At 42.1% G+C, this 18,154-nt stretch overlaps 1 protein-coding gene across 1 annotated transcript; it reads right to left on the bottom strand.

The window, feature by feature from the left end:
• Nucleotides 1-7,907: 7,907 nt before the first annotated feature.
• LOC109907961 (uncharacterized protein KIAA2013 homolog) lies at nt 7,908-16,745 on the bottom strand. The gene is made up of 3 exons (XM_020506276.2): nt 15,064-16,745; nt 12,106-12,992; nt 7,908-9,769 (listed from the first exon to the last, which is right to left on the bottom strand). Exons 1-3 carry the CDS (start codon nt 16,025-16,027, stop codon nt 9,737-9,739), a joined length of 1,884 nt encoding a protein of 627 aa, XP_020361865.1. The 5' UTR covers nt 16,028-16,745; the 3' UTR covers nt 7,908-9,736.
• Nucleotides 16,746-18,154: the final 1,409 nt, after the last annotated feature.

Genomic DNA, 18,154 nt, shown 5'->3' with positions numbered 1-18,154 from the left:
GTATATATATGAAAAAAAAGTCTAGAATAATTTGCTTTTCCCAAGGAACTATTATAAGGTTTGCTCTATTCCCAAACAGTCTCACCTTCACCTCGGTCTCTCCTCTCAGATGGAGCTCGTAGACACAGTCCTTCATCAGGGCCAGGTAGGTGGCTGAGCTGGCGTGGATTCTCTGAGCTGACGCTGACACAGACACACACACAGCATTGGGAACAGGTGCCTGCATACTGTACTGTATGTGTGTGTGTGTGTGTATACCTACGCAGGCTGGTGGACTCCATTCTGGAGGTGTGTTGACAGTATCTCCAAACAGGCAGTATCTGGGCATCTTGTAGCTGACAATACCTGCCACACATGGACCTGGAGCAAGGAAAGCAAATGAAGAGAAAGACAAGCTTGCTATACCATATTTGACTCACTGATCTTTACATGGGCAATAACTCCATACAATAATCCCAAGTTATAAAAAGGCAATCAGGTTATAGACTTTATATCAAACCTACCACAACAATACATATGCAATGTATATTACCACACATGAAGTTCCCTCTCAGGAAATAACGTTTATTTGAATTGAATTCAGTATTGCTTGCATACACAAACTGTACGTCCCAAAACTCACAGCATCTGCCTGTTAGGTGAGATTATCAGGTACTTTGCAGCACCCAAAACCCTTATGTGATATGATTTGAACATGGATATGTGTGTGTTTTGTCACCTGTGTGTATTCCTGCGCGAAGCTGTGGGGTATGGCCACCTATCTGACGGCTGGCACCAAGTCCAGCAACATTTTGGCTCTCGTCAGTGTGCTTGTCCCCGTTCCTCTCAGGCAGGCCCCTCACCACCATGTAGGCATCGTCTATCGTCTCAACCTGGGGGACCAAATACAATGGGTCCACTCATGATCAGGCCATGTTGGATAGATCAAAAACATCCCAATAGGTACACGCAATTTTGTATAAAGTGATGTATAGGCCGTGCATACTGATTAGTCTGATAAGATGACTCTCTCTGTATGTTTGACAACAGCTGGTAATCAGATAACGGGACAGGCTGTACCAAAATGAACGAATGGGAGGGGAAAACCCAATTCTGCATTAGATGACCACTTCTCAGTAAGGATGTTGATATTTGTTCAGTTTTAAGTAAACAGTATGTTCTAAATAGTATGCTGTATGGTTAGTACACAGTGTAGGGTGATTCCATGCTATCACAGATTGTTCTGGCAATTCTTACATAAACACTTCATTGGGAGGAAGGATGTTTAACATGCTTTTTACATTTTTATCACAAACTATTTTTGAGAAAATCATAATGAAAGTGTCCATTTTAGGCCCTTTTTAGAATCGTACGGACATCTTGGTGTCATTATACTACTTATAGTGTGCTCTAAGATACAGAGTTTGTCTTGATTCTGAGAAATGAACTATGAACAAATTCAACATTTGTGGTAGGAGGATTACCAGATGTTATATTTATGCACCAAATGGTTGTTTTATGAAATCTTTCCCTTTCTGAGTTAACTGAGAGGAGTCTTTTTGAAGTTTGGCTTATGGCTTACACTCTAGCTTCCTGCAGTTAGTATGGATGTGTGGTCAAGGGAAATGAGATTTGCTAGATAGCTTGGGCTGACAATGACTTGGTGATAACTACCTAAAGCTGGCATTCTATAGACAAGATGTGGTGTGTGTGTGGAACCCGAGATGTTCTAGACTCTTCCAGACTAATACCTCATTGTCTCATCTTCCTGGCATCTGGGAAACTAAGTTGGGTTGGGGGTATAACACCATCCTGTGTGGATAACCAAGGTGGCTTAGGGGAGTTGGAACCAGTCTGACTTAGGATTTTTAGGTCCTATATAACATCTCTGTTTTATCATTATCAGTTAGACTGTCGGCCCAACAGTCTTTTCATAAATGCAATAATGAATCGATATTGAATATAAATGATTGTTTGAAGAAATGACAGTCTCTCTCACTTGAATAGAATATTCCACCACACATTACAAATATTATTATGAATTACGTTTTGGATTGTGCTTATTTTTTAGACATTGTTTGAAACAATATACTCTTCAAAACACATCAAATCTTCAAAGGAATTTTCAATTTTATACATATAAATTGACATAGGATTTAACCCAGTGTTTTACCTAAAAGGCTCAGATTTGTCTGTTTCCATATACGCAGGATGGCACCTGTGTTTCACTGGGCCATGGCTTTGGTGGACCTGCTCTCACTTGGGGCCAAGTACCACTGGTACTTTTCAGCTGTCATTTACAAAAATGGCTAACTGTGAACTTTAACACCTTCTCACAAAGCAACTGTTTTGATTATGCAGAGGTCAGCCCTAGCACAATTTCCCTAGTATAACATAAGGGTGTATACACTAGTGTAACACTGGTGTTCAGCGGTGATTTTATCATGTAAATCTTGGTGGGGTAAACTCAACTATTTTGTTTAGATGCATGCCAGCAAAGCCACTACACAACACTAAACAATACATGAATTGCACTATAACGGTGCCCACAAACTGTTAGGGCCTACAAAAAGCTGTCACAACAGTGGAGCTTACCTTTCAGCATCATGGTGTGAATCCTTACCACCACTACACCTGGCTATCAGTGGAGCCTCATCTGGCAGCAAAACAGTTCATTCAGCCTCATTTACTGACTTTTAAGAACCATAGCTGACATGGCCGACTTGCTTAAACAAATGTGGTTTCTACTGACTCCTTGTGGATTTGTGTAAATCGATAAGAACCTTTTTGTCCTTCAATAATAACAAACACCAACATGAGTTTGGACTTTTGAACCATTCACAAGGATTATTACATTTATGTTCAATCATTCATAATGTTTGTTCTTATATTATTAACACTTAGCTCCAAGTATAAGCAAGTGCAAGCAAACGAGCTGTGATGAGGTAGGACTATTCGTTCAGCACTTTTCAAATAAAATCAAATCAAATTTATTTATATAGCCCTTCGTACATCAGCTGATATCTCAAAGTGCTGTACAGAAACCCAGCCTAAAACCCCAAACGGCAAGCAATGCAGGTGTAGAAGCACGGTGGCTAGGAAAAACTCCCTAGAAAGGCCAATACCTAGGAAGAAACCTAGAGAGGAACCAGGCTATGTGGGGTGGCCAGTCCTCTTCTGGCTGTGCCGGGTGGAGATTATAACAGAACATGGCCAAGATGTTCAAATGTTCATAAATGACCAGCATGGTCGAATAATAATAAGGCAGAACAGTTGAAACTGGAGCAGCAGCACAGTCAGGTGGAAGTTGAAACTGGAGCAGCAGCATGGCCAGGTGGACTGGGGACAGCAAGGAGTCATCATGTCAGGTAGTCCTGGGGCATGGTCCTAGGGCTCAGGTCAGTTGAAACTGGAACAGCAGCATGGCCAGATGGACTGGGGACAGCAAGGAGTCATCATGTCAGGTAGTCCTGGGGCATGGTCCTAGGGCTCAGGTCCTCCGAGAGAGAGAAAGAAAGAGAGAAGGAGAGAATTAGAGAACGCACACTTAGATTCACACAGGACACCGAATAGGACAGGAGAAGTACTCCAGATATAACAAACTGACCCCAGCCCCCCGACACATAAACTACTGCAGCATAAATACTGGAGGCTGAGACAGGAGGGGTCAGGAGACACTGTGGCCCCATCCGAGGACACCCCCGGACAGGGCCAAACAGGAAGGATATAACCCCACCCACTTTGCCAAAGCACAGCCCCCACAACACTAGAGGGATATCTTCAACCACCAACTTACCATCCTGAGACAAGGCTGAGTATAGCCCACAAAGATCTCCGCCACGGCACAACCCAAGGGGGGGGGCGCCAACCCAGACAGGATGACCACAACAGTGAATCAACCCACTCAGGTGACGCACCCCCTCCAGGGACGGCATGAGAGAGCCCCAGCAAGCCAGTGACTCAGCCCCTGTAATAGGGTTAGAGGCAGAGAATCCCAGTGGAAAGAGGGGAACCGGCCAGGCAGAGACAGCAAGGGCGGTTCGTTGCTCCAGAGCCTTTCCGTTCACCTTCCCACTCCTGGGCCAGACTACACTCAATCATATGACCCACTGAAGAGATGAGTCTTCAGTAAAGACTTAAAGGTTGAGACCGAGTTTGCGTCTCTGACATGGGTAGGCAGACCGTTCCATAAAAATGGAGCTCTATAGGAGAAAGCCCTGCCTCCAGCTGTTTGCTTAGAAATTCTAGGGACAATTAGGAGGCCTGCGTCTTGTGACCGTAGCGTACGTGTAGGGGATGTACGGCAGGACCAAATCAGAGAGATAGGTAGGAGCAAGCCCATGTAATGCTTTGTAGGTTAGCAGTAAAACCATGAAATCAGCCCTTGCTTTGACAGGAAGCCAGTGTAGAGAGGCTAGCACTGGAGTAATATGATCACATTTTTTGGTTCTAGTCAGGATTCTAGCAGCCGTATTTAGCACTAACTGAAGTTTATTTAGTGCTTTATCCGGGTAGCCGGAAAATAGAGCATTGCAGTAGTCTAACCTAGAAGTGACAAAAGCATGGATTAATTTTTCTGCATCATTTTTGGACAGAAAGTTTCTGATTTTTGCAATGTTACGTAGATGGAAAAAAGCTGTCCTCGAAATGGTCTTGATATGTTCTTCAAAAGAGAGATCAGGGTCCAGAGTAACGCCGAGGTCCTTCACAGTTTTATTTGAGACGACTGTACAACCATTAAGATTTTAAAATGGAAACCGACAGAAATTAAAATAGATTCAGATAGAGAGAGACGTGGTTAGCCTACCATTTGAATTATTTTATTAAGCCTATGTGGTCTAAAAAGGAAGAAAAATAATCACGAGGATCCATGTTTATAGATAATATACCGACGCACAGACAGCGCATTGGGCAAACACAACAACTCTTGCAATATCAACTGTAATTACATGGCTCTATTACTGAACTTTTTGTTGAAAACAAATATTTGAATGGGAAGAGTGTCACTGGGAAACATGGTTACAGACCCAACAACATATAGAATCCGCTTCTCGTGAAGAAAAGCACGAGCTAATTTATACAGCAGCATACAATACATGTTTGTGCTGTGTTCACTTGAACAGGAAGGTGGAGCAGTGATTCTTCTTGTGGGCAAGTTTGTCATCAAATATACATGAATATGTACAATTATATTTCAGAATGTAGCAATACTCCACTGTAAAATGGTTGTGGCTATTTTGCCTCCACTGGTCCTGGGGTAAAATACATAAATTTTACCCAGTACCAGGACATTTTAGCCAAAAACCTGTCGGCCTCTGCTAAGAGGCTGAAACTAGAACGTGCTTTCCATCCGATCCTAGTATTGCTTACTAGGTGTGTCCAATCAATTTTGTAACCACTCCCTCTTCTAATTAGGGCTAATTGGAAAAGCTGTTCAAAAGAGGACATTGTATTATTTCTTTGTACTCCCTGGCGAAGGCCATGCAGCCAAAACGCATCGGATTTTTAAAGCTTTGTTTCTATTGAACATGCCATACAAATAAAGGCATTTTAATTAATTATATGAAGAGTGCCTTGGTCCTCCTTTCTTTTTGGAGAACACAGGCTTGTTGTTCTTGTCCTCAGCTCATAATTGTTGTTGTCCTCACCTCATAATCACAGGTAAAATGTCGGTCAGTGGTCTTGGCTTGTCTCCTTACTCCTGTACCATGTGCATAGACTTGTTGTGTTTTGGAGTTCACCTATGAGTTGGAGAATAGCCGTGGTCCTACGTGAAGTCAGCTCGTCGAAAGCCGCCGTTGTGGCGCGCAGCAGGTCCAAGGTCAACGGAGACTGAGCCAAGCAGAGCCAGAAACTAGAGCAGACAAGCAGTTAATATGCGACGAACAGTGCAGTTACTGCCAAGACACGGAGAGGGAGCACCTGCAACAACAAAAAAAGATATGAATAAAATATATACCTAGATAAGGATCTATGATTACATCATTTTAAAAAAATACAATAGACGTATTGTAAATATGATTATTAAATAATGCAATTATAATTGTACAACCTTAATAGATACAAGTGGGATAATGTTTATGTTTAATAATACTTACAAAAAAAAATAAGCACTTTTCATAACACCCAAAGTCACTTTACAAACAAGAAAACCACATGAAAATAAGCAAGTATATAAAAGTACCCTTAACAATGAGGACAGGCTCGCCTTGGACAACACCAAACATGGCTGACTAACCAGGGGAGTGAACTAGATAGGCTTATCTGTTGTTTTCGAGGATAAACGCTGTGTGAATACATTGGTATACGTTTGTTTTATTGTTCTGCTTAAACTTAGTGTGGGAAAAAAGTTTGTTGCATTTGTTTATTGGATATAATGTTGATATTTATCATGGTTTTTACAACAACAAAAAAAGCCTTTTAGCTAGGCTTACAAGTAAACCAAGGTTTTGTAGGTTTGTAGGCTATTAACATTTAACAAAACAATACTCACAATTGCCTGCAAATATTCGCATTCGCTGTCGGCTTCCTCTTGCGTCGTTGGTGCGACTCTCCTTTTATGTCTGCTGTTCTGAATTTTGGTAAATATTATTTTCAGAGAAGCCGAGGACAGAGTCAGGGATGCGAGGCATTCCTTTTCATGTAACCTTACTCCAAAGATGACTTGGACTCGTCGTCCCGAAAGTAAAATGCGGATATCAAAGTTATGATGTAGTCCTATATTTTTATGATGCAATTTAAAGAGAATAGAAGGCAGACATTATGTGAACAATTATTACAAACATGTCTCATTTGGCCCCGCAATATTGCTTGTTCCTGATATCAAAGGCTTATAAATAGGATGCAACTAGTGACGTGTGTTGGATAATTGTGTGGTTTCATTTCTGCAAAGGGAGGAATACATGCCAATAAAGTCTCTCACCTCATTTCACCCAAGGCTTTTCAACAGAAAAAAGTAATACATTAAATTCTAACTCAATTTATCTTGCTTCTCTTTGAAATACATGTTCATATTGACATTTTTGACGACATTCTACAAAACGGGCTAAAAATCAACAATTTCCCATCAAATTAAGATAGTTAAAATATCCTGTGTTATTACACTCAATATATTTCGTTCCAACATACATTTTGAGGTAACAAGTTGGCTACTGCTGGGCATAATCTTACCTGCACGCAAATCTATGGACTCCTATTGAGTTTCTTGCTTATTTAATGATTTGTGTTTTCCTTTATCGGAAAATCTAAATTAGTTGAACATTTGTGTTTCCATGAAGTGGGGAAGTAAATCTGCAATATGTTACTTTTTGGGAAACCCAACCAAATTCACATAGAAATGTGAGTTATACATCTGTCATTCGCAATGAAAGCAACTGTAAGAAGTAGACATGTTCTATGTGCAATATTTCTATCCTTCCTGTGCGTAAGTTTAGTTTTTGCATCTTCTACTTTCGGTTTTGTACTCCAGCTTCAAACATCTGAAAAAACTTTTTGGGTTATGGAAAATAGCGGTGTAAATGGTACAATGATTCTCTACACTATACTTGATTGTTTTGTCACACAAACTGAAATGAGCAAAACCACTAGAATTTTAGCAACCAGGAAATGGAGAAGCGATTTCTGCATATTGCATCTTCAATGAATAGTGTGTAATTGCTTTTGCTGTATATGGGTCTCAATGACAGCTGCATCCACCCATGAATATTTGCTTATCTATTCTTGAATACTTAAATAAAAAGGGAAATAAGGGGAAATTACAGTATGCCGAATAATGGAACAAGGGACCAAGGGAAATTATAACTAGAATGCAGTTATTGATTTGCCTAATTCAGTGTCGGCTCCATAATAAAAGGAAAATCAGAGAAATACTTATTGTCATGCATTTAAACCCCATGTTGCATTACTAATTAAGCCTTGTGGGTTTTGACCATCTTTGATATCATTTTATTTTTGGTGGGGTGAGAGAATGCAAAGGACATTCAATTTAGTCGAAAACAATATGTAGTTTAAGAGCTATATACCATCCTTTGGTAATTAAACCAATTTAATTAAAACCATAATTAAAACCCCTTCACACGTGCATAGAGCCTAATAACTTTGATTAGAAATACAGATTTCACTTTCAATTCACAAACAAGTTAATGTATACTGTCAGAAATTGTTTAACATATTTACATCTTAATTCAAATTCTTTGTATACATTTATTCTTTATCCAAATTGAAATAAACTTACAACATATTTTCCCCCAAATCACATTATCATACAATATTCAAATACAATCCAACCAAATTCTAGGTGTAATCAGAATAAATTAAACTTGTTAAGGCACACTCAGTAGTTAGTTACAAACAAAATAACTGATGCGAAAAAAGCCCTTAAAAATGCTATATAAACAAAGATGAACAATAAATGCAACAAAAAAAACGCACAAAAACTGAAGAAAACAATTAAGTCACACTTCACAATAAATCAGAGTTGTAGAAACTCAGCTTATCTAGTAATTGTGGAGTATTTAAACATTAAGTTAATGTGCATTATTTCACTAAATCATGGTGGATCAATTAACATAATGTGCTGCAACCGCACATTTAAATGTTAAGAGTAGACAAATCTACTACATGTCCAAATGTAATTCTATTTCAGTTTTAATGTCTCAGAGTGAACAGTGTGAAGTGGCAGTGGAAACTGGAAACATACAGGCTACAAAACCAATTTAAGTAAACCAACTAAAAGAACCATGGCTCATTTAAATGTCAATGTTTACATCTCAATCCATTGTTACTGGAGATGATTTTGTAAAGCTGCAATAATAACCACTTGTGAAGTCGTAAATTCCAGTTGGACATGTTCACATGCATTGAACTCGTTGACAAACGCAGATTGGCTAATGGCCAACAAGCGGAGTCAACCACAGCGTTAATAGCTGTACTTTTAGTTGATCAAATTACGGTTTTCAAAAACAATATTAATTGATTGCTTTTTATAAATAATGTTTTGTTGGATTAAATTGCTGAAAATTTTGTTAGAGGTCATTTCCTTAGTAGGTGACGTCAGAGGTCAGCATGTGGGAGAAGTAGGAGCTCAGGGATGATAAACAAGTTTACCTCTAGTAATTACCAGTGGATTTTCCCCAGGCGTACGCGGTAAATACCACCTTCCCACTTGGTTATGATCGCAGGGTAAAATATATATGTGTGTAGCTTGGGTTAGGTTTCCACCATCTTGAAAAAAGGTGAAGGGATAACTGACATTTTTCAGAATTCTATATGGTAGAAACAAAACAGAGCTATGTCTAGAACCATATAAATAGAATCCCTATTCTTCGTTCAAACCGAGGGGGTCATCCAGCCAAAATAAATGGAAGCATTGTAAACAGTGACAGACTTTCGTTAGCCTTGCCAATGAAAGAGGTCATCAGGTGAGGTGTGCTTCATTCTCTGAATTCAGCTTCAACATGTTTCTCTGAATTCAGCTTCAACATGTTTCTCTGAATTCAGCTTCAACATGTTTCTCTGAATTCAGCTTCAACATGTTTCTCTGAATTCAGCTTCAACATGTTTCTCTGAATTCAGCTCCAACATGTTTCTCTGAATTCAGCTCCAACAATGTCAAAAGTCAAATAAACATTCTTGACCATCTCAATGCAAATCATTGACAAACAATGACATGAACAGTAACACACTTTATGGAAATGTAATTTGTCTCATGCTGCCATCGCTGGCTGCTACTCTGCACCTGTGATGTCATGGCTGCTTCCTAAGCTTCCATTTCCTCACTTGGCTTCGTCACCTGGTGAGGTTAAAGGGGAGGGTTACAAACAGGAAGAGGAAACAGGAAATGCAAGGCTGTTTACTGAAGCAAGCTCCTACTGGCTGACGACCCAATCCCAAATCGACAATAGAGCTAATTTAAACCAGGGCTTCTACCCCCTGAGCAAATGTGGAGATCTGAGAGGATTGGAAAGGTGTAAGAAATATGGCAGCAATTCCACCTGGCACATTAGAAAACAATGTTAAGCTACTGCAACATTGCATTGGCCGTCGTCAAGACCACAAGAGCATAGGAGCTAGCGGCTAGGAATCGGTTGGGGATAGGTCAAATACCTATCCACACATACGTATGAGAAACAGCAAGCTCTCTGAATATCAGCGAGAACCAAGTCCTTCTGTCAATTTAATTTCTTAATTTAGTCAGAGTGAATCAATAGAAACCACCATCCCAAAAAACAGCCCAATCAAAACAATGTAACATGGTGAAAGGGATTTACTGGCAGCACTCAGTCAAAACTAATCAAAGGCAACCACTTACAGTAGAAATGTTCCTCCTTTGTAATGCCCATTATTATAAAACAGAGACATCTAATTTTGCAACCAATGCTATAGATAGATGGGTATTTGTACATGATTGGAGACAGGCATCAAGAAGCTTTCGGATAATTCCCGGACTAGTTCGTACCACCACGTTGGACCCGTTTGTGTTCCAGTTTTGGTGTCTCTCTTTCTAATTTTGAGACATAGCACAGACAGTTCCTTAGCCTAGCCTTATACTGAACAAAAATATAAACGCAAAATGCAACAATTTTAAAGATTTTCCTGAATTACAGCTCATATAAGGAAATCAGTCAATTGAAATAAATTCATTAGGCCCTAATCTTTGGATTTCACATGACTGGGCAAGTGCACAGCCTTGGGTGGGCCTGGGAGAGCATAGGGCCCACCCACTGGGGAGCCATGCCTAACCACTGGGGAGCCAGGCCTAGCCAATCAGAATGAGTTTTTCCCCACAAAAGGGCTTTATTACATGCAGAAATACTACTCAGCACCCGCTCAGACGATCCCACAGGTGAAGAAACCGGACGTGGAGGTCTTGGGCTGGCGTGGTTACAAGTGGTCTGCAGTGTGAGACCGGTTGGACATACTGACAAATGCACTAAAACGACGTTGAAGGTGGCTTATGGTAGAGAAATTAACATTCAATTCTCTGGCAACAGCTCTGTTGGACATTCCTGCAGTCCGCATGCCAGTTGCATGCTCCCTCAAAACTCGAGGTCTGTGGCATTGTGTTGTGTGACAAAACTGCACATTTTATTGTCCCCACCACAAGGTGCACCTATGTAACGATCATGCTGTTTAATCAGCTTCTTGATATGCCACACCTGTCAGGTGGATAGATTATCTTGGCAAAGAATAAATGCTCACTAACAGGGCCGTAAACAAATTTGTGCACAACACAGAGAAATGAGCTTTTTGTGAGTATTGAACATTTCTGGGACCTTAAATTTTAGCTCATGAAACATGTTCATATTTTTGTTCAGTGTACTTTAAACCTCTCGAAATTAGTATGCCGTGTATCAAATTGAGGTGGTAGTAACTAGGCTACAATAGAAGCGAACAGAACTGAAAAGATTGGAAACCCACATTTACACCATTGTTGATTGAGAAGAGACTTCAAGGCACCAGTATAGGGATTAAAAAGAGGGTGAACTAATCTTAAACAACATACATTAGCTACACTAGAGGCTTATGGTTGGGGGCAAAAAATATTTGTTTGCTTTCACACAGACGGGAAATGCTATAGGCTACATTTGGAAATATATGTAAGGGTTTGGAAATCGATGGATTAAAACAACTTGCATTACTGCATGTAGTGAAATGTTGAGAAACAGAACTGGGATGGTCCACCACTTTAAATGAGGACTAACACTGGTGCGTTCAATGACAGAAGTTTTCAAATAAAATTTGAATGTTAGAATGTATTCCTAATAGGCTATGTATTGCTAAATAAATTGTGCCCTTACTTTCCGATTAGAGCATTTGTCGTCAAATGTCTTCACAAACTGATTCATTTCACACAAAATGAGAAATCACCAAATAAATTATTGTTTGTACGGAAGACAGCAGAAAAAAAGGGCGAGGCTGAGCACAGCAATTATGCAAATCCACTCCAAAAAACATCCCAAGCACACATCCAAACTATGGCCCTGCTGAGACAGAGAAAGACACCCAAGGAGGAATGAAAGTGAAAGGGAATTCTCCACCACACACAAACTAAGCGAGAAGAGCACAATTTGGACAGTTTTTTTGTTCATCAGTTCAAAGCAGTTTGTTGTGTTTGTGTTATTATACCTTGCTCCTGAAGAGGGGCTTGGCGCTGGGGCCGCAGTACTCATTGTAGATGAGTTTGAAGAGGAAGAGGTGGAAGAGGGTGATGAGAGAAGCCACGCCGAACCAAAAGAGGAAGGGCAGGCCCGGGTCCTGCTTGGCCATGTGCTCCTCGTGTGCCAGGATGGCTTTGAGGTGCAGTGTGTGCCGCAGGTCCTGCAGGTGGCGCAGGTCTGTGGATATGTAGAGCAGTGGTGTGATGGGCTGCGTCACCATCACCGGGAACACGTGGCCCTTGGACTCTACCATTGACGACGTCAGCTCCACCGGCTCGTTGAGGCAGCCCGCCTCGCAGGCGTACAGCGCTACGGGTTTCTCCTGGGGCTTGACCGACACATGCAGGAAGGGTTTGACCGACACGTGCAGGAAGGGCTTGCCCTCGGCGTCCAGAAGCACAGCCAGGTTGATCAGGTCCTGGTTGTAGTGGATGCCTCGCAGCGCATAGCTGTTGTGCAGCACGTCCGGGTCCGCCTGGAACTGCAGGTGGTTTTCGTTGAAGGAGAGGCCTCCGAAGCTGAGTACGGCACCCTGCATGACGCCATGGGCACCTGCCGCCACAAGCACCTTGCAACCCCTCTTCTGCAGGGTGAGGGTCCACAGGGTGACCAGCTGCAGGACTTGGGCCACACTGCTGACCCGCTCCGGCCACAGGTTATCGGCATGCATGGTGGCATGCCCACTAAAGCAGTGGTCGGCGTAGTTGAGGCTGGATTCCAGACGGGCGCGTTCTTCAGGGCCCAGGCGGCGGTCTAGCAGGGGTGCCGGCGAGGCCGAGAGGACGTAGTAGAGTGTGGTGTTGACCGTGGCGCTGGACGGCGTATGCGAGTCAGTGATCTTACGCATCTCCACCCCTGCAGGAGACACACACACAGTAGATTTGGAAACAGAAAATGGCTACATAGTCATTTGATCTAGAACTTCATAATTCATTAGTTAGTCATTCATCATGATCAGATAGAATGCTTGTATTTTTGTAAATACTGGGTTGTGTTAATATCATCTGGGTTGTTACATTTGATTTCAATCTCTTTTTGACCGCACCCCTTTTGATTTGAACAAAAAATTCTAAACGTAGTTTCCCATGTTAGAAGTGGTCAGAGTTTGGACCTGAATGCCAAAACATTTTCGGATAGAGGTGCTCAAAGTTGACCCATTTTGCATACCCCACCCTACCATAAAGCATCCATGTCTTCATTACTGGAAAATATAAAAGGTTGAGTTTCATATAATTTACAAGCTTCCAAAGCAGGGTTGCCAAAGTATTTTATAATTTCTTGGAAAAAAAAGTTAAATAATAAGTTTAAATAACATTAACGTAAATGATCTAAAAACACTTTAAATGTACACTGTCATTCAAAAGTTTGGGGTCACTTTGAAATGGCCTTGTTTTTTTGTCCATTAAAATAACATCAAATTGATCAGAAATACAGTTTAACAGGTAGCCTAGTGGTTAGAGCGTTGGGCCAGTAACCGAAAGGTTGCTGGATCGAATCCCCGAGCTGTCAAGGTAAAAATCTGTCGTTCTGCCCTTGAACAAGGCAACTGTTCCCCGGTAAGCCATCATAGTAAATAAGGATTTGTTATTAACTAACTTGCCTAGTTAAATAGGTTAAATAAATAAAAATGTTGTAAATCACTATTGTAGCTGGAAACGGCAGATTTTTTATGAAATATCTACATAGGCGTACAGAGGCAACGGCACGTTGTGCTAGCTAATCGAAGTTGATCATTTTAAAAGGCTAATTGAGCATTAGAAAACCCAGCTGAAAACTGTTGTCCTGATTAAAGAAGCAATAAAACTGGCATTTTTTAGACTAGTTGAGTATCTGGAGCATCAGCATTTGTGGGTTCGATTGATTACAGGCTCAAAATGGACAGAAACAAAACTTTTTTTCTGAAATTCATCAGTCTATTCTTGTTCTGAGAAATGAAGGCTATTCCATGTGAGAAATTGCCAAGAAACTGAAGATCTCGTACAACGCTATGTACTACTCCCTTCACAGAACAACGCAAACTGGCTTTAACCAGAAAAAGTGGGAGGCCCCAGTGCACAACTGAGCAAGAGGACAAGTACATTAGAATGTCTAGTTTGAGAAACAGACCCCTCACAAGTCTTCAACTGGCTGCTTAAATAGTACCTGCAAAACACCAGTCTCAATGTCAACAGTGAAGAGGTAACTCCGGGATGCTGGAAATTTACCAGAAAGTTTCAGACCCTTTGCAACCCTAGTTTGAACTATACAAGCGATACTCGCTTAGCCACGTTAGCTTCACCCTCATGTGGGTGCTAGCAAACAAGCTTGGTAGTGCTAGGCATCAATAGCCATTGTCAGCCAATCCAGTAGGGTCTTGGAAGCCATGGTGAGCTTCAACTGGTCACTTGCGCCACAATATCGTGGAGAATTTGCATAAAGTTCGTCTATTGCCAACTTTAGTCCCACCCTACTCAGCTCCCTCGCCCATGCTCACATTGCTCAAAGGTTCTCCCCGCACAGTCCGGCTTCTCTCGCTTTCCTTCCAATGAAAGTGAATGGCTTCTGATATTTCACTGTACGATGCTGCTGTATATTACGAGACGCAGCCGGGTAAGCTTAGTCTCAACCGATGGTGGGCACAACACAAACACCTTAGATGATGTAAATAGGGTCTACAAAACAACATACTTGAAAATTACGTTAACGCATTTTTTGATAATTGACGTTAAAGAATTAAAAAGTAAATTTTTATATAAAAGCCTGCTTAACAAAATTTGTATTCAAATCAAAAGGTGTGCAGTCAAAAAGTGATTGAAATCAAAAGGTACTACCCATCCATTAATTGTTTTGTCCTGTACAGTCTATGAGAAAGCTCACATACTAAATACCACAGTATTTGCACTGTAAAGAGAAAAGACATGGCATCTCAGCGTTGACTTTTACTTACCAGAGATGAAGAGGTCCATCCAGGCCTGTTGGTGGTCCTGGACCAGATCTTCTATGTTAGCCCTCAGCAGCTCGCCCAGCTCTTTCTTGGCCCCCTCTCTAAGCCTAGTGAAGGTCTCCTGCAACTTGGTCGACTCAATGGGCTCCGATGTCCACACCACCGACAGCACACTTTCTGCATACTCCGACTTGGCCGCCACCTGGATGCGGCTGCCCAGCTTCTTGGTGGCCACCACCACCAGCAATATCTGGTTCTTCTCCGGCAGAACCACGCGGCCCGACGACAGCACCACGTCTTTGTCCTCCACCTTCTCCACGCTGGCTGAGAACTTGCTCCCGAACAAGGACGGTTCAGTGGAAACCTCCAGGGTGGCGGCCCGCTCCGAGGGGTTGTTGACGTGGATCCTCTGGAGGTAGACGTTGGGCCGGCTGCGGTGGGCAATGAACTCCTCTCGGACGGTGAGGCAGTCACGGGCTGACCCGGAGCTGTCCCCCGGGAGGACACAGTGGACGGACAGGACAGCCCCTTTGCGGAACCAGAGCATGGTTGCACTCGCCTCGGCCCGCTTCCCAGGGAGGTGGACACCCACTATGGGCGAATACTCAGTCTGGTGGACAGGGGCCGAGCCGGGCTGGGAGGACGAGGCCACCCACAGTCTGTTGGAGTCAATGTCCACCAGGAAATGGCCGTTACCGGTGACAAAAGGTGTGACCGCTTTCTCCTGGGGAGTGCTGTAGATTCCCTCCCCCCGGTCCACCAGTGACTTCCACCTGTGGATCTCAGTCTGGAGGCATTGTCCAGCAGGCCCCCCTGATTGACCTGAGCCACTAAACAACCTCAAAGCGCCCTCTGAGCTAAGGTACCAGTAGAAGATGAGGAAAACCAGCAGTCCAATGAGCATTCTTCTAGCCCAGCTGCTTGACAGCACACCTGGTAGGCCCTTTAGTCTTTGCTGGAGCCACATTTTGAATGTAGGCTTAAGAGTCACTTTAACTCAAGTTTGCAGCTCGTGTTAATGAGCTAACTAGCTTACGTTAGATAATGACAACAAACAAAATGGACGATCAAAGTTGGTTCTCCATTCTAATCTGACCAAAACCAACGTTAACAGACTAGTTAGATTACCACTTAAAGTATTTCGCTAAATGTGTGAAGTGTTGTATTTCCTGTTGACAACTAGCTAGCTAACCTTTCGCTAGCAAAGCACTGGTGAAAGTAGCTAAACTGGTAGCTAGCTCTTTACTAGCTAGTTAGCTAACTAGTAAACTGGTACTCAAATATTGTATGACTAGCTATGTTGCTATCCAACCAAGAGCAACATACATTCCATGTCAAACCTTGCTTACTGTCAAATCTAACAACGCTTACAATAACAAGCTACTGACTGTAACAACCTAACTATTACTATTTAACGTTAGCTAGCTATGGTGGTTGCAAACTAGCATTCTTGCGATGCAAATTAGGCGACACTTTGCATTTGTTTCTCACATCGTGGCAATACGTCCATTGAGTGCAATTGTTGCTCATTTGTTGCTTGTGTCTAGCAGTTGTGAGATTTCATTCCTTGTTGAAGTGGATTACTTTGTTCAAGCAACTCACCAATCTATCGTTGACACTTTTGGATTTACTGAAATTAGCGTAAATGATGTTGACAGAAACCGGAAGTGTCGGAATTGGTTCAGTCGCATGATCATTTTTACGACACAGATTTTTATTTATTTATTGCCTTTAAAGTTCTAACAATAATAGCTATTTTATCCTCGTTTATCCATCGAATCTATGCTACTACTGATGAAGCGGGTTCTGATATGTAGTCTCTGATGATACAACGTTTTGAGACAGACTGAGGAGGAGTTGGAGAGCGTCTGTGAAAAGAGGAAGATTGGAGTTAAGAATTCTGAACTGAATAAGAGGATCTCTGAGCAGCCTGAAGCAGGAGAACTCTGAACTTAAACATGATGTTTGTGAGCTCAGTAAAGAGTCCCTATCCTGTCCCTCCATTATGGCCATTATTATGAGCTGTCTTCCCCCCAACAGCCTCCTGTGGTGCACACCCCTTTATATTAGTAGATTCTGCTATTTCAGCCACATCCGTTGCTGACAGGTGTATACAATCGAGCACACAGCCATACAATCTCCATAGACAAACATTGGCAGTAAAACTACCCATACTGAAGAGCTCCGTGACTTTCAATGTGGCACCTTCATAGGATGCCACCTTTCCAACAAGTCAGTTCGTCAAATATCTGCCCTGCTAGAGCTGACACTTCTAGGAGCAAAAACTGCTCAACCACAAAGTGGAAGGCCACACAAGCTCACAGAAGGAGACCACTGAGTGCTGAAACGCGTAGCGTGTAAAAATCGTCTGTCCTCAGTTGCAACACCCACTACTCAGTTCCAAACTGCCTCTGGAAGGAAGCAATGTCAGCACAATAACTGTTTGTCTGGAGCTTCATGAAATGTGTTCCCATGCTCGAGCAGCCACACACAAGCCTAAGGTCACCATGCACAATACCAAGCGTAAAGTTTGGCGGAGGAGGAATAATGGTCTGGGGCTGTTTTTCATAGTTTGGGCTAGGCCCCTTAGTTCCAGTGAAGGGAAATCTTAACACTACAGCATTCTAGACGATTCTGTGCTTCCGATTTTGTGACAACAGTTTGGGGAAGGCCCTTTTCTGATTCAGCATGACAATGCCCTTGTGCACAAAGCCCATACAGAAATGGTTTGTCGAGATTGGTGTGGAAGAACGTGACTGGCCTACACTGAGCCCTGACCTCAACCACATCGAACACCTTCGGGATGAATTGGAACATTGATTGTGAGCCAGGCCTAATTGCTCAACAGCAGTGCCCGACCGAATATAACAGCAAAGGGGGCCGCAACTCAATATTAATACCAATGATTTTGGAATGAGATGTCCAACGAGCAAGTGTCCACATAACTTTGTACATGTAGTGTATGTTTATTATATTGTATTCTTAGCTATAAATTGTATTTTTTATTTTTATTAGTAGCAATAATTAATCAATAGCATCTTACGAGGTTCTTTATGGAACAAATGTTGGTTCAGTTAAGAAGAACCCCCGGGGT

Source organism: Oncorhynchus kisutch, linkage group LG17 (assembly GCF_002021735.2).
Source record: "Oncorhynchus kisutch isolate 150728-3 linkage group LG17, Okis_V2, whole genome shotgun sequence".
Classification (NCBI taxonomy): Eukaryota; Metazoa; Chordata; class Actinopteri; order Salmoniformes; family Salmonidae; genus Oncorhynchus; species Oncorhynchus kisutch.
The sequence above is the reverse complement of the archived record's forward strand: the minus strand, read 5'-3'. Positions and strand labels throughout refer to the sequence as shown.

What these genes read in the sequence shown, in the direction of transcription:
- LOC109907961 (XM_020506276.2), bottom strand. Translation starts at nt 16,027, where the DNA reads ATGTGGCTCCAGCAAAGACTAAAGGGCCTACCAGGTGTGCTGTCAAGC. An exon ending in GATGGACCTCTTCATCTCTG is followed by an intron (nt 12,993 to 15,063) that starts GTAAGTAAAAGT and finishes TGTCTCCTGCAG; the next exon opens with GGGTGGAGATGCGTAAGATC. An exon ending in AGCCCCTCTTCAGGAGCAAG is followed by an intron (nt 9,770 to 12,105) that starts GTATAATAACAC and finishes TAACCTCACCAG; the next exon opens with GTGACGAAGCCAAGTGAGGA.